The 15,604-nt window shown below is 42.3% G+C and overlaps 1 protein-coding gene across 1 annotated transcript in view; it reads left to right on the top strand.

The window, feature by feature from the left end:
- Positions 1-497: 497 nt before the first annotated feature.
- The window catches only part of GALR3 (galanin receptor 3), a 113,731-nt gene continuing 98,624 nt past the window's right edge, over positions 498-15,604 (top strand). Inside the window, exons 1-2 of the mRNA XM_077278377.1 lie at positions 498-584; positions 3,194-3,561. Of these exons, the coding sequence (XP_077134492.1) occupies positions 3,215-3,561 (347 nt within the window). The 5' untranslated portion in view covers positions 498-584; positions 3,194-3,214. The remainder of the gene's footprint in view (positions 585-3,193; positions 3,562-15,604) is intronic.

The raw sequence follows: 15,604 nt of genomic DNA, 5'->3' as shown, positions 1-15,604 counted from the left end.
GTAGCGATTTAAGGTGTCTGAACATAACAATGCTCATTGTAGAGCATTAATGTAGGTGTAGCCTTACAGACTCCGGGAGATGGTTAGACGTCAGCCAGCCCATGAGTTGGCACCGAACATGGCACCAATCTTTTCCTTTTCGATACCATGGGAATAACTTTGTTTGTTCTCAATATGTTTTACCTTGAATGTTTATGGTATAAACAAGAAGAAACAGCCAAATGTGGGACACAAAAGACCGGAGCGAGAAGATAGAATTTTAATTGCTTATTGACGTCAATTAAACAAGACCAAAGAGAATCAAATTTCCATGCTACAAACATAATTACATAAGGATAGCCTACGCCAAGTTCGAATCTATGTAACACTGCAGAGTCTATTAAACAAGTAGTCATACAATTGAGACACAATGATTGAACGAGACAGTCTGAATACATTAAGACAGCTTGTGTGAAAAAAAGAAGAGGGGGAAAGGGACTGTGAAAGAGGGAGGGATGGAACGAGTGTGAGAGGAGGAGGGAGCAGAAGAGAAGGCTCGATAGAGAAAGAGGGAGATGAAACAAGTACAGCAGCTTAGACAGAAGGTAAGAAGGGGAAAAGCTTTTATTTGCACATTATAGACAATGGAGCACTCAGTAGCCACAAAGCATATGTTCAGGGCTTCATGGCCACTAGAGAGTCAGGAATTCTTCCACACAGGTTCGCTGATGTGGATATTGCGCCTGTATGCAGGTGACTATGTGCAGATTGAATTATCCAGGAGGAATACAGGGGCACACATGTCTGCATCATGCGAGGATATGCTCTACTGACATACTCATAAATTAGCACCATATCAAGAACGTGATACATATATATGTATATATATTGTGTATGAATCTATATGCTCTCTGTTTAAGTAAACAAGTATTTCTACAAAGTATTTCTACCTGCTCCTAGGGAATACATGTGGCCAACACTTATCTAGCACAGCTGTATAATGCAATGTTATTCAATTATGTTATTACTTTAAGCTATAAAATGTTTCAACTGTTGTCTTTTGTGTTGGATTCCTTTACAATGTACGGTAATACAGCTATTTAAATCATTACTCATTTGTGTGTGATAGTCACATTAAACTATACATCTATATGTAGAGATAGTTGTCTGATTGGTGGTATTAATGCACTACTGAATGAAGTGGTCATTGGTCTTACCTGTAGACGTGCATTCAGTTAGCGATGAATTTGTCAGTACAGCAGAGCTGAGTTTGGCTTTTGGTGCAAAGTATGATGATATTGCAGTGTTTTATATGTTGCTGTCCCTAGACATATAGATAGATCTAGTGAGTCATGTGCAGTGTCTCAAACAGTAAAACGTCGGCTCGAATACAACTGGTTATTTTTGTATGTATGGTAACAGCTTGGATGAAGAAGTTAGAGCAGATATAGAAAAAATACTAATATATAATGTCTAAAAATATATTATTGTGTGCCTAATTATTTTCATTTTTATAATTATTTTCATAAAATATGTCATTTTTTGCCTCAACTGTAGTAGAGACAGATAGTGTACATAGATGGATAAATAGATAGAGAAAAAAATGGAACAGCACAATAGCAATAAGTGGGTGCACAAGCTTCGTCAGCAAAGCATCCAATACTTGCCCCAGTCCAGATAAAGAGAAAAAAGGAAAGCAGCACTCCATAGAGTTTAGATGAAAAAAGGTGGATTTTATTCAGATTCACATGGCATGGCGACGTTTTGGCTCACACTGAGCCTTTTTCAAAAAGGCACAGTGTGAGCCGAAATGTCGCCATGCCATGTTTTTGCCTTTACCTAAGAGAGTGGGACAAGTCATGGATGTGATTAACAAGGTTTTACACCTGTTTTATCATTACCAATTGATGTCTAAATGCATATTTTTCAATGCCTTCTCTATCTATATTTATGCACTGCACTTTATGTGATGAATAATTCTTGTAGCACTGTCTGCACTTTATGCATGTCAATTATAATGTGAATACATGCTCTCACAATGATGATTAATGCAAATGATTATAATTATGCATACTCTTTATATACTTTGCACTTTCACATGTTCACTGCTTGAGAAAGGTTCCTGTTGGGACCGAAACGTCGCTTTCTGGGCTGATTAAATAGCTCCTCTTCACTACAAACGGTGTGCTGCCTCCAATTTTTCTGTATTTTTATAATTGAGGTTTGGTATTTGCCTGGGGGGCTCTGCACCCGGACTCTTTCTTTGTGCTGCTCTAATTTTCTTTCTCTAGATACTGTAGATAGATAGATAGATAGATAGATAGATAGATAGATAGATAGATAGATAGATAGATAAATAGATAATAGATCGATAGATATGAGATAGATAATAGATATGAGCTAGATATATACTGTAGAGAGATAGATAGATAATAGATAGATATTGTAGATAGATAATAGATAGATATTGTAGATAGATAATAGATATTAGATAGATAATAGATAGACACTGTAGATAGATAGATAGTAGATAGATAGATAATAGATAGATAGACACTGTAGATAGATAGATAGATAGATAAATAATAAATAGATAAGAGATCGATAGATATGAGATAGATAATAGATATGAGATAGATATACACTGTAGATAGATAGATAGATAGATAGATAGATAGATAGATAATAGATAGATACTGTAGATAGATAGATAATAGATAGATAGATAATAGATAGACACAATAGATAGATAGATAGATAGATAGATAGATAGATAGATAGATAGATGATAGATAGATAGATAGATAAATAATACATAGATAAGAGATCGATAGATATGAGAGATAATAGATATGAGATAGATATACACTGTAGATAGATAGATAGATAATAGATAGATACTGTAGATAGATAGATAATAGATAGTAGATAGATAATAGATAGATAGATAATAGATAGACACTATAGATAGATAGATAGATAGATAGATAATAGACACTAGATTAGATAGGTAGATAGATAATAGATAGATAGATAATAGATAGATAGATAGATAGATGATAGATAATAGATAGGCACTAGATAGATAGATAATAGATAGTTATATAATAGATAGATAATTTGTATTAATCATTTATAAGATAAAATATTGCAATGAACATTGTAATTTAATAAACTTGAATTTTGTTCTTCTTCTGTTTCTGCTTCTCCGCAGGGAGGTGAATGATTCACAGCAATGTCTCAGGCATGGAATGGATCAGTCTCATCCGAACTGCCCCCTGGGGGAATCATTGTGCCCGTCGTCTTCTCCTTGATATTTGCTCTGGGCACAGTGGGGAATGGTTTAGTTTTGGTTGTACTGCTAAGAAATGGCCAGACCAAGTACAACACCACAAACCTCTTCATTCTAAACCTGGGGGTGGCTGACTTATGCTTCATACTACTGTGTGTGCCGTTTCAAGCGACTATCTACACCTTGGATGGATGGTTATTTGGGGCATTCCTCTGCAAAGCTGTTCACTTCTCCATATACCTGTCCATGTATGCCAGTAGTTTCACGTTGGCTGCCGTCTCAGTTGACAGGTAAAAAAAACCCAAAAAAACGCATTTTATACATTACTGAGAAAGTTTATTTAGCAGTTCTACCAATACAACTGTTCTTCCGCCAAAAAACATAATCTTCTCCCCCCTTCCTTCTGTCTCCTTGCATCGCTGACTTCAGCTCGTGCCCGTCTCTTCCACCTGAGCACATCATCCTTAATCATTTTCCCTCTAGTCAAATCTGTTTATGGTTGTCAGAGGTGTTATCAACCTTTAATATTAGTTTAATTAATAATTCATTAATTCATTGATTATTTATATAAATTGGATCCTAGCAGACTGAACGAGCGTATAACATCCTCTCATCTTTCCCCATTCACTTCTATATTCTTATCATTGGCTGCTTTATTTTTTTCATACTGTTTATTTTGTACTTTTTTTCTTCACTTCATCATCTCTTCTGCTTCTTCCCAGGGGTGATATATTATGATGAATATATTTAGTAATCAAGTACCTTTGTGCTCATTTGATTTCCTACATATTCTGCGGTAAACTCATCTCCTCAATCACGTCCCATTAATTTCCATATGTCAATTCTGCACAAATTTTCTGTCAATTGATGTCAGTATTTCATATTTTCGTGCAGGTCATAATGTTATTTTATACGATATACAAGGAATGATCAATTGTACCACGACTAGTATAAAATACTGTAAAACAATAAATTAAAAAAAAGGTAAAAAAGGTCATATTCATAACATCATGATACCGTATGAGCAAATTATTTCATAGCATATCTCACCTTAAGTCTGACAGATATTGATGCAGATTTAAAGAGGTTGTGCAGCCACTGAAATAAAAAAAACACCCAGAATATGGTAAGATAATTAAAAATGTAGCTAACATAGAAAAACTCTAAAAAACTACATGAAGAGCAGACTCACCAAAACCTTGTCAGATGACAAATACACTCGCAGGGTGCAGCAGGCCCCCGATAATAAATGCTAAAGCAGCACAGGTGATGAGAGCAACCACCCACTCGCCCAAACATTAGAGGGGTTGGCCGCCTAGTAGCAAAAATGCACACAGGTATGGTTTGCATAAGACACTATTCACACAGATAAATGTGATGCACAGTGTCTGGACAACCTATTGATCACGCCCATAGTATTAGCAGGCGGGCCGTCCAGCACTATATATATTCATGCAACACACAAGGAACAACATAAAGGGGCCCTGCCGCACACTGCAAAAAGATGATAAAAAGTGCAAAAAAGATGAAAAATTAAATAATGTATATAATACATAAGATGAGGTATTAGTTACAATTTTGGCCAAAATGGATAAGCTTGCAACCCAACGTCAAGGGTCCTCATCAACTTGCAAGTCCTACTCACCAAAACCTTGTCAAATGACAAATGCACTCGCAGGGTGCAGCAGGCCCCCAATAATAAATGCTAAAGCAGCACAGGTGCAAGCTACTGATGAGAGCAACCAGGCTTGCATAAGACAGTAGCTTGCACCTGTGCTGCTTTAGCATTTATTATCGGGGGCCTGCTGCACCCTGCGAGTGCATTTGTCATTTGACAAGGTTTTGGTGAGTCTGCTATTCATGTAGTTTTTTTGAGTTTTTCTATGTTAGCTGTTTTTGATATTAGAGTAGGACTTGCAAGTTGATGAGGACCCTTGACGTTGGGTTGCAGGCTTATCCATTTTGGCCAAAATTGTAACTAATACCTCATCTAATGTATTATATACATTATTTAATTTTTCTTCTTTTTTGCACTTTTTATCATCTTTTTGCAGGGTGCGGCAGGGCCCCTTTATGTTGTTCCTTGTGTGTTATATATATAGTGCTGCTAATACTATGGGCGTGATCAATAGGTTCTTCAGACACTGTGCATCACATTTATCTGTGTGAATAGTGTCTTATGCAAACATTACCTGTGTGCATTTTTGCTACTAGGCAGCCAACCCCGCTAATATTTGGGCGAGTGGGTGGTTGCTCTCATCAGTAGCTTGCACCTGTGCTGCTTTAGCATTTATCATTTATTATCGGGGACCTGCTGCACCCTGCGAGTGCATTTGTCATCAGACAAGGTTTTGGTGAGTCTGCTCTTCATGAAGATAATTAAAAATGTAACATGCACCTTACCTATCTCCCACCCAAGACTTCTGCTCCAGTTCTTCCTAGGTCCCCACCGGTCTCTGTACTTCCTGTTTGGTATACATGGGCATGTGACTCCTGCAGCCAATCACTGGCTGAGTAGTGACCAACATGCCATTGGCTGCAGCAGACACATTCCATCTGGACAGGAAATGCCCAGCTGGTCTCTGTACCTCCTGTTCCATCAGTATGAACATGTAACCTCTGCAGTCAGTTATTGGCCAGTGTAATAACCACTACAGGCAGTACATGCTAAACAAGAGACTGGCGAGGAAACCAAGCAGGTTTGGAATGGGATCTGTAACATGAATTCCACTTATTTTATCATCATAAAACATTCTAGGTATTTTAATTTCGTAGTTGATCTCCCCTCTTAAAGGTAAATCTCATGGAAATGAAGGGGTTTGATCTTAATAAACCTGCACTATCTTCTCCAAATAACAATCACAGATGCTCCCTTCTTTTGCTCATTACGGTTGCTGCCTAAAAATCCCCATGCATTCCCATACTTTTTGTGAATTTGCTGCTGGTTAGTAAATGTAGTATGTTGTGTTTCTTTAAATCTGAGCAGGTTCTGCATTATAGATTACAGCATCAGTCAAAAGTGCACACAGACATGCGCTGCGTCAGACAGATGCTCGGGCTCACTTGGTCCTCTGGGGCCCGTCACCTATTGAGAGCTACTTTCAAGGGACTGTAACATTATCTCTCCATGTCCATGCTCACACATTCAGTATTTGGTCAGTATTTTACATCAGTATTTGTAAGCCAAAACCAGGAATTGTAGAACAGAAACACGTCACCACTTCTGTATTATTCACCCACTCCTAGTTTTGGCTTACAAATACTGATGGAAAATATTGACCAAATACTGATCGTGTGAATATGACTTAAAAATGAGAGTAGAGAGCATATGGAGCTGAAAAGGGATTCTAATATTGGGAAAACCCCTGAACATTCACTTTTTAAAATAAGTATTTTCCCCCGTAAAATAACATATACTCACCTTGTTCACTAGCATCAGTCCAGTGTTGTCGGCTCTGGTTTCCCAGGGCTCACCTGACATTGTTATGCCACCTGAGCCCTGCAGACAATCAGTGGCTGCTGCGCTCTCACCTCCCATGAACAAACCTCAAGCAAGTGGAAGTAGTAATAATGGCAGCTGATCGGCTGCAGAGCTCTGGGAGACCTGGCACCAACAGAGCTGGAGCAGCACCTGTGCAGGGTGTGGGTAGGTGTTATTGTTATTTTAAAAGGGGGTTATCGGGGTAGTGGACAACATCTTTAAGCATATTTTGTCTTTAACCCCTTCATGACTGGAGGTATTTTCGTTTTTGCATTTTGGTTTTTTGCTCCCCTTCTTCTCAGAGCCATAACTTTTTTTTATTTTTCAGCCAATATGGCCATGTGAGGGCTTGTTTTTAGAGGGGCAAGTTGTACTTTTGAACAACACTATTGGTTTTAACATATTGTGTACCGGAAAATGGGGGGAAAAAATCCAATTGTGGTGAAATCGCAAAAAAAGTGCAATTCCACAGTTTATTTTTCTACCATGTTCACTAAATGCTAAAACTGACCTGCCAACATGATCCTCCAGGTCATTACAAGTTCATAGACACCAAACATGTCTAGGTTATTTTTTATTTACCGTATATACTCTAGTATAAGCCGACCCGAGTATAAGCCGACCCCCCTAATTTTGCCACAAAAAACTGGGAAAACTTAATGACTCAAGTATAAGCCTAGGGTGGGAAATGCAGCAGCTACCGGTAAATTTCAAAAGTAAAAATAGATACCAATAAAAGTAAAATTAATTGAGACATCAGTAGGTTAAGTGTTTTTGAATATCCATATTGAATCAGGAGCCCCATATGATGCTCCATACAGTTCATGATGGGCCCCATAAGATGCTCCATACAAAATACGCCCCATATAATCCTGCATAAATGTTAATAATGGCCCCATAAGATGCTCCATACAGACATTTGTCCCATACAATGCTGCACAAATGTTGATTATGGCCCCATAAGATGCTCCATAGAGATATTTACCCCATATAATGCTCTACAAATGCTGATTATGGCCCCATAAGATGCTCCATAGAGATATTTGCCCCATATAGTGCTGCACAAACGTTAATTATGGCCCCATAAGATGCTCCATACAGACACTTGCCCCATATAATGCTGCACAAACATGGATTATGGCCCCATAAGATGCTTCATAAAGATATTTGCCCCATATAATGCTGCACAAACGTTGATTATGGCCCCATAAGATGCTCCATACAGACACACTTGCCCCATACAATGCTGCACAAACATTGAATATTGCCCCATAAGATGCTCCATACAGATATTTGCCCCATTTGCTGTTGCTGCGATAAAAAAAATCACATACTCACCTCTCGTCGCTCAGGCCCCCGGCACTTTCAGCATTTACCTGACTTCGTTCCGGCGCCGCTCCATCTTCAGCGTCTTCTGCACTGACGTTCATGCAGAGGGCGCACACTAACCACGTCATCGCGCCCTCTGACCTGAGCGTCACTGCAGAAGACGGAGCGGCGCCTGGAATGAGTAGAGGTGAATATCGCGCAGTGCTCCCCCTCCCTATTATACTCACCTGCTCCTGGCGTGGTCCCTGGTTCTCCGGCGCCGCAGCTTCTTCCTGTACTGAGCGTTCACCGTTACCGCTCATTACAGTAATGAATATGCAGCTCCACCCCTATGGGAGTGGAGTCGGGTCCATATTCATTACTGTAATGAGCGGTACCATGTGACCGCTCAGTACAGGAAGAAGCGGCGCCGGGAGAACCAGGGACCTGCAAGGACCGAGCCAGGAGCAGGTGAGTATAATTAGACAGCCCCCGCTCCCCATCCCCTGCCGACCCCTGGGTATGACTCAAGTATAAGCCGAGAGGTGCACTTTCAGCCCCAAAAAATGGGCTGAAAATCTCGGCTTATACTCGAGTGTATACGGTAAGTGGTGAAAAAAATCCACACTTTGGTAAAAAAAAAAAGTTGCCATTTTCCGAGACCTGTAGAATCTCCATTTTTCGCGATCTCAGGTTGGGTGAGGGCTTATTTATTGCGTGCCGAGCCAACGTTTTTATTGATACTATTGCATTTTATTGCAATGTAGCGGTGACCAAAAAAATGTAGTTCTTACATAGTTACATAGTAAGGCCGAAAAAAGACATTTGTCCATCCAGTTCAGCCTATATTCCATCATAATAAATCCCCAGATCTACGTCCTTCTACAGAACCTAATAATTGTATGATACAATATTGTTCTGCTCCAGGAAGACATCCAGGCCTCTCTTGAACCCCTCAACTGAGTTCGCCATCACCACCTCCTCAGGCAAGCAATTCCAGATTCTCACTGCCCTAACAGTAAAGAATCCTCTTCTATTTTGGTGGAAAAACCTTCTCTCCTCCAGACGCAAAGAATGCCCCCTTGTGCCCGTCACCTTCCTTGGTATAAACAGATCCTCAGCGAGATATTTGTATTGTCCCCTTATATACTTATGCATGGTTATTAGATCGCCCCTCAGTCGTCTTTTTTCTAGACTAAATAATCCTAATTTCACTAATCTATCTGGGTATTGTAGTTCTCCCATCCCCTTTATTAATTTTGTTGCCCTCCTTTGTACTCTCTCTAGTTCCATTATATCCTTCTTGAGCACCGGTGCCCAAAACTGGACACAGTACTCCATGTGCAGTCTAACTAGGGATTTGTACAGAGGCAGTATAATGCTTTCAATGACGCTTTCAATTTTTTTTCTCGTTATGTCGTTTAGCAATCGGATTAATTCTTTTTTTATATTGATAGATCGGGCGATTCTGAACATGGCGATAACAAATAGGTTGTGATTTGAACTTTTAGATTTTTTTTAATTTTTTAAAACTTTTTTTTTACTTGCTTCAATAGTCTCCATGGGAGACTAGAAGCTGCAGTTGTCTGATCGCCTCTGCTACACACACGCGATGATCAGATCACCTGTGTGTAGCAGAAATGCTCACTTGCTATGAGTGCCGACCACTGGGAAAATAGATGTTTCTTCTTGTTTGGATAAAAAATGATGGCTGCAGACGAACAAAAGCTGCTGACTGGCTGCAGCGATCACTTCACGCCCTCTGATTTTGCTGCCAGGTGACTGCAGACAATGGAGTGACGCTGATCGGAGATGTGAGAATAGGTTTCATATATTTGTTACACTGGTAATTACAGACAGAACAGGGGTCTCCACCAAGGGGTCTCCATCATCCAGATCCCCAGTATTTTTTAGATATTTGCAGCTGGACACAGGAGATTGAAAATATATATACCTCCAACAACCTTATAGAAAGATCAGTATGTGGCAGAAGAGGGAATTTTGTAATTTTACTAATTATTAAAGGGGTTGGCCACTTTATCTACAGTTTTGCAAATGAGCTGGTGGCACAATTGTGTGGCACTTACTAGTATATAAGCATTACATGCTCTCCTTCTGCACTTGCTAGTGCTGCCTTCCTCAGCTCTCCTGCCCACAATATGGCTGCTGATAGAGGGTCATGTGACCAGACCAGTCCGCCAGGCTCCTCCAATTGTAGAACATCTCACAGGGGAAAGCTGGTCACATGCTCCTCCATCAGCGAGCGTTATGTGGACTTTACAGCCGTCTGTGAGGACAAGTACAGAAGGAGGACCTGTAATACTTAGATATAAGCAAGTGCCACAAAATTATGTCCCCAATACATCTGTTAAAATAAAGTCACCAACCCCTTTAATGCTGAGAGTCCAGCATTATTCTCTTTGCTTGAAGCTCCATGACCTCATTTCCCTGAGCTGCTACTAAAAATGAATAGACAAGCATGACTTTTTACTACCAAGAGGAATATAAGTAGCTTCCAGAAATTCATGGCTCCACTTATGTCCTATAAAATGAATACACAACAAAAGTTAAAGGGGTTGTCCACCTTTGGGAATTTTTTTGTTTACTTAAATGCATATATTTGGGGCTAAAATTCATTTTTGAAATTTTATTAAATATGTTGCACTGTTTATCTTTTTTGGGGGTCTTTGTTTCCTGCATATTCAACTTTGTTGTGGTCATAAATCAGCTGAGAAGAGGTAAAAAAAAAAATAGGAAACTTTCCTATTGGATTGTCAGAGTTAGGTCATTTATCGATTCTCAGTTAACCCTTTCTGGAGCCAGCAATAAGCAGAGCAACGCAGAGGCTATCAAAAGCTAACAGTGCCGCACTTTTACTGAATCCCTATGATAAAAAATGACTTGGCAAAATAAAGACACCTTTTTGAGTAAGGAAAAAAAATTAGATGCACAGTGACAGTGCGCTCACTCGCCAGCTCTGATCAGAAGTAACAAGCAGGCAGCAGAGTGCACTGTCAGTACAAATTGTAAGAATACTCAGCGTGGAGAGACTAGAGCCACCAAGTGAAGTCACTTTTGGTAGTGATAGTGACAGACAGCTCTAGACCCATAACCTATATACTCTCAGCACAGCATCTTGTATTGTTACCTCGTCTGCCATTGGTGATCATCGGTCAGTAATACAGCCCAGGTCAAACATTTGGCTCCTCTACAAAAGTTCCTTACAGGGATTATTCATCATGCTAGGTTTACACAATGGATTAGTACCCCTGGGACTGGATGCTTCAGGAGATTGGTATAAAACATCTAGATCTCGCTCTCAGGCAGGATTGGGGGCACAGAACGGACTACAAATAGTTCCAGGGATTGTCAGAGATTGTGTACAGCTGCCTGGCAGCTTAGCAGCCTGATATTGTTATATCCCTCGGAAAGCACATTAGAATATAATGTAGGATTGTTGTTACTGTTCCGAGACTTTATGACTAACAGTTGCATATTGTTTTGTTTTTTTTCCATTGGCTCGCAATATACTGAGAAGTAAGGAAATGGTAGAACAATCATTAATTATACATATCTATTATTAAACGCCAACTATAACAATGAGAAAAAAAAGCAAAAAACGAGAGCTAACTTTAATTTGGAATTGCTTCAGCAAGATTCTAAAATAAGCAATCTAACTATCGTAGCTAACTAGCTTCTAGACGGAGCGATGGAGAAAGGTTTCAGCTGCGCCAGGCTGCCCTACACTGCCAGCTCTATATCTATTGCCGCATACCTGATGCCAAATAAAAAAAATAATAGATTTGTTCTCCATAAAGGTGACATGCACAGCATGCGGAAACATACAGAATCCTACTCATTGCCAAGTTTTAATGTTTTTTGTACATTTCTCAAATTCTTGTTGTTTATTAGAGTTGGGCAAATTTATTCGACTGGAATTGAATTCTCAATGTCAAAGATACACAGCTGGATGGAAGGGGGTTCATGCTGTTCCACCCTCTATTATCTTTTTGTCTCAGTGGAGCGCCCCCACGTTAAGGGCAATGGGGTCCTCGGTACCGGGTCTATCTCTCTCGGTTCTGGGGATGTCACGGTGGCCCGACCCGGTCCGTGGCCCTTCTGAGGGGCGTCCAATTAAAGGTGTAAAGTTTGGTGTTCGAGACGCCACCTGTGGTATTCGGTCAGGGTGACCAACGCTGCTAGGGGTCCGCTGGGGTGATGGAGTGGCAGCTAGATGGTGTACCTTCCCACAGGTGAAGTATGTCCCCAGGGCTTCCCAGAAGTGTAGGTAGTGATGGTCGACGATGTAAGGCGCAGTGAATAACGAGGACACAAAGGTTGCAGTCTCTTTACCTTTTACTGAAGACTTCAGCGTCCACAGTCCAGAGTACCGTTCACAGGGCAGGCAGAGTCCGGCTGGTCCGAAGGCACATCCAGAGTTCTCTTAACCAGGTGGAAATCAGTAGCCTTCCTACTAGCGCCTGTGTGTTGTAGTACCTCCCTGCTGAGCACCACGGGATAGTCCTCACAACTTTCGTGGATGTTTCTGATGTTCTCTCTCTCTCTGTCCCCCAGATGGTATGGATAGGACAACCCGTATGACTGGGATAGCCTGGGGCTTGTTTGTAGGGACCCTAGAGACGCCCCGACCCCCACAATTTGCCACCGTGTCTTCTTAGGTATTAAGGTCAGGCAGCCAACTTGGAATTGACTGTCCTGCCGGTCTCTGAAGTAATGCGTAGAGTCAATTACTCCCTCGGTGTTCCGGCCACCGGCTACGCGCCTCAGAAGGAGGCTGCCGATCTCGGGGCAGAACTCCTCCCAGTATTATCTCCTTGTGCTGTGACTTCGTTTCTCACTCTCTACAATACAGTTCGCTTCGTGTCCTTTCTTAGGATACTGCCGCACGTGGGGCAGGCGCAGTTCCGTAGCTTTCTATCTCGTGCTAGGCCTCTGTCAGGATCCCACCCCTGACAGGGACCCTCTGTCTGCAGCTCAGATGTTCCTCCTTTCCCCCTGCCTGCCTGACAGGTCCTCTCTGGGTCAAACCCAGGCAGCTTCTGACTAACTTTCTATCCAACCCACCAGTTTTACCCGTATGTGAGGAGTGCCCTAATAGATAGAAGCAAGGCTCCCCCTGGTGGACTGGAGTGTGAAGTGTAGTGTGTGACTTGTGATACCTGGAAAGATGAACTCCTTTAGTACCATCAGACGTAATATCACTCCCCCAGGTGGAAGAGCGACATTACTGCAACGACCAGGACTCTGGGGCACTGCACAACCCCCCCACCCCCCATTAAAATCAGTACTCCGGGACTGGGAAAAGAAAACAGCAATTACAGGTTAGCAAAAGACATACAAAATTTTTGAAATGCTATAAAACAAATTAATTTAACTGTGCTTCCCTTTATGGGAGGTGAGGACACTTGACCGTTACAAACAAGAACATATTTACATTGTGCAAAAGGCAGATTGAAAACAGTTATTATCTATCTTTAAAACCAATTACCCATACAGGTATTCTACCTACTAAGTGCTATCTTATAACAATAATTTAACATTTTCCTTAAGTGCAAAGTCTATTAACCATCTATCTATGGCTCTCTAGAGGACTAACTAACCCCTACGGGTTTTAAAGCAGCAAAGAAGAAACAAACAGTTTTAAAAGAACTATATACATTTTTCAGTTCTCCGAGGTTTATTCTGGCGGTCTCCACCAGGGCTTTACCTGACAGGTAGCCCTCTGTGGCTTAGGCTGACTCGAATCCAGGTTCACTCCCGGCGCCAGGTACACTCCATGAGTTTGTTTTTCCTGCACGGTCAGTTCGTGCGCGGCAATAAAAGTCTGAGTGGTCCGGTGGATGATGCAAGTGACAGCAGGAGCTGCTGGAGCCACGTCAGCGGTAAGTTCTTCTTCCAGGGTCCTGGATACCGCTAAGAGGGCTGTGCACCTCTGCAAGTCCCGGGCCCACCGGCTATTTCCCTTCTGGTACCGGCGGTAGGTCACAGCCTCCCCAGGATTCAAGGCCAGATCCACGCTGTCTCCGCACAGGCAGGACTTCACCTCGTCCCGGGTAACATGGACTTTCACTGGGGATCCAATTTCTTGGATGAAACCTTTCCCCTCTTGCGGTTGGTACTTCACCACAACACCCCACTTAGGTATAGAGTCGTCCAGCATTTCGCCTCGAGCCTCCCGCTCCACTTCCCCCTGGTACTCTGCGATTAGATGCCGCAGGTATTCTCCCCAGGGAAAGGGCCCAAGGTCATGCTCTCCTGGTGGTCTGGGGTCTGGTGACGGGGTTGCCGAGGCTCCAGCAGTCGTGGTGGTGAACGGAGCAGGTGCGGAAGGAAGGCGGACCCCCGAGATGCCACGGCACCGAGTACCTGCACTAGGGATGACTCGTTCGGTGCCACTCCACTCCTCCTGGGAAAGCGCCGGGGTTGGTGGTGGTGCAGGCAGCGGGGTCTCCATAGACAGCTCCCAGGATTCCAGGCTCTCCAGCGGTGGCATATTGGAGTAGTCCTCCGGTGATGAGGGTCTGTGCGGGGCCTTTCTTTTCCGAGGGTCCCCTCTGATCTCCAACTCCATTTCTTCTCCTTCTGGAGAATGGTTTCGTTTTTCGGTCTCCGCCCGCCATGGAGAATCAGGAGGCGGACCTCGGCTGCTGACGGACACGTCCTCAAGATACAGAAATATTTAGACTGGGCGGCCATTATTCTTCGCGCTTCTCAGTTCGTTCACGCCCACAACTCCACGCCCTTCTTCTCCTGCGCTCCTCGTGGCGCTATAATGGTGGCAGTTTTGGCGGGAATTTTGGTGGCAAATGGCAATACACAGTCTTTAAGCAAATCACAGTTCCAATCACAATTCTGGCACAGTTCTTAGGCACACATGACCCGATTCTCGGGCTTAAGTAGATCCTGTTCGTGACGCCAAAGTTTGGAGCACCCCCACGTTAAGGGCAATGGGGTATTCGGTACCGGGTCTATCTCTCTCGGTTCTGGGGATGTCACGGTGGCCCGACCCGGTCCGTGGCCCTTCTGAGGGGCGTCCAATTAAAGGTGTAAAGTTTGTCTGGTGTTCGTGACGCCACCTGTGGTATTCGGTCAGGGTGAGCTCTATATCTATTGCCGCATACCTGATGCCAAATAAAAAAAATAATAGATTTGTTCTCCATAAAGGTGACATGCACAGCATGCGGAAACATACAGAATCCTACTCATTGCCAAGTTTTAATGTTTTTTGAACATTTCTCAAATTCTTGTTGTTTATTAGAGTTGGGCAAATTTATTCGACTGGAATTGAATTCTCAATGTCAAAGATACACAGCTGGATGGAAGGGGGTTCATGCTGTTCCACCCTCTATTATCTTTTTGTCTCAGTGGAGCGCCCCCACATTAAGGGCAATGGGGTACTCGGTACCAGGTCTATCTCTCTCGGTTCTGGGGATGTCACGGTGGCCCAACCCGGTCCGTGGCCCTTCTGAGGGGCGTCCAATTAAAGGTGTAAAGTTTGGTGTTCGTGACGCCACCTGTGGTAT

Source organism: Ranitomeya variabilis, chromosome 8 (genome assembly GCF_051348905.1).
Source record: "Ranitomeya variabilis isolate aRanVar5 chromosome 8, aRanVar5.hap1, whole genome shotgun sequence".
Lineage (NCBI taxonomy): Eukaryota > Metazoa > Chordata > Amphibia > Anura > Dendrobatidae > Ranitomeya > Ranitomeya variabilis.
The sequence above is the reverse complement of the archived record's forward strand: the minus strand, read 5'-3'. Positions and strand labels throughout refer to the sequence as shown.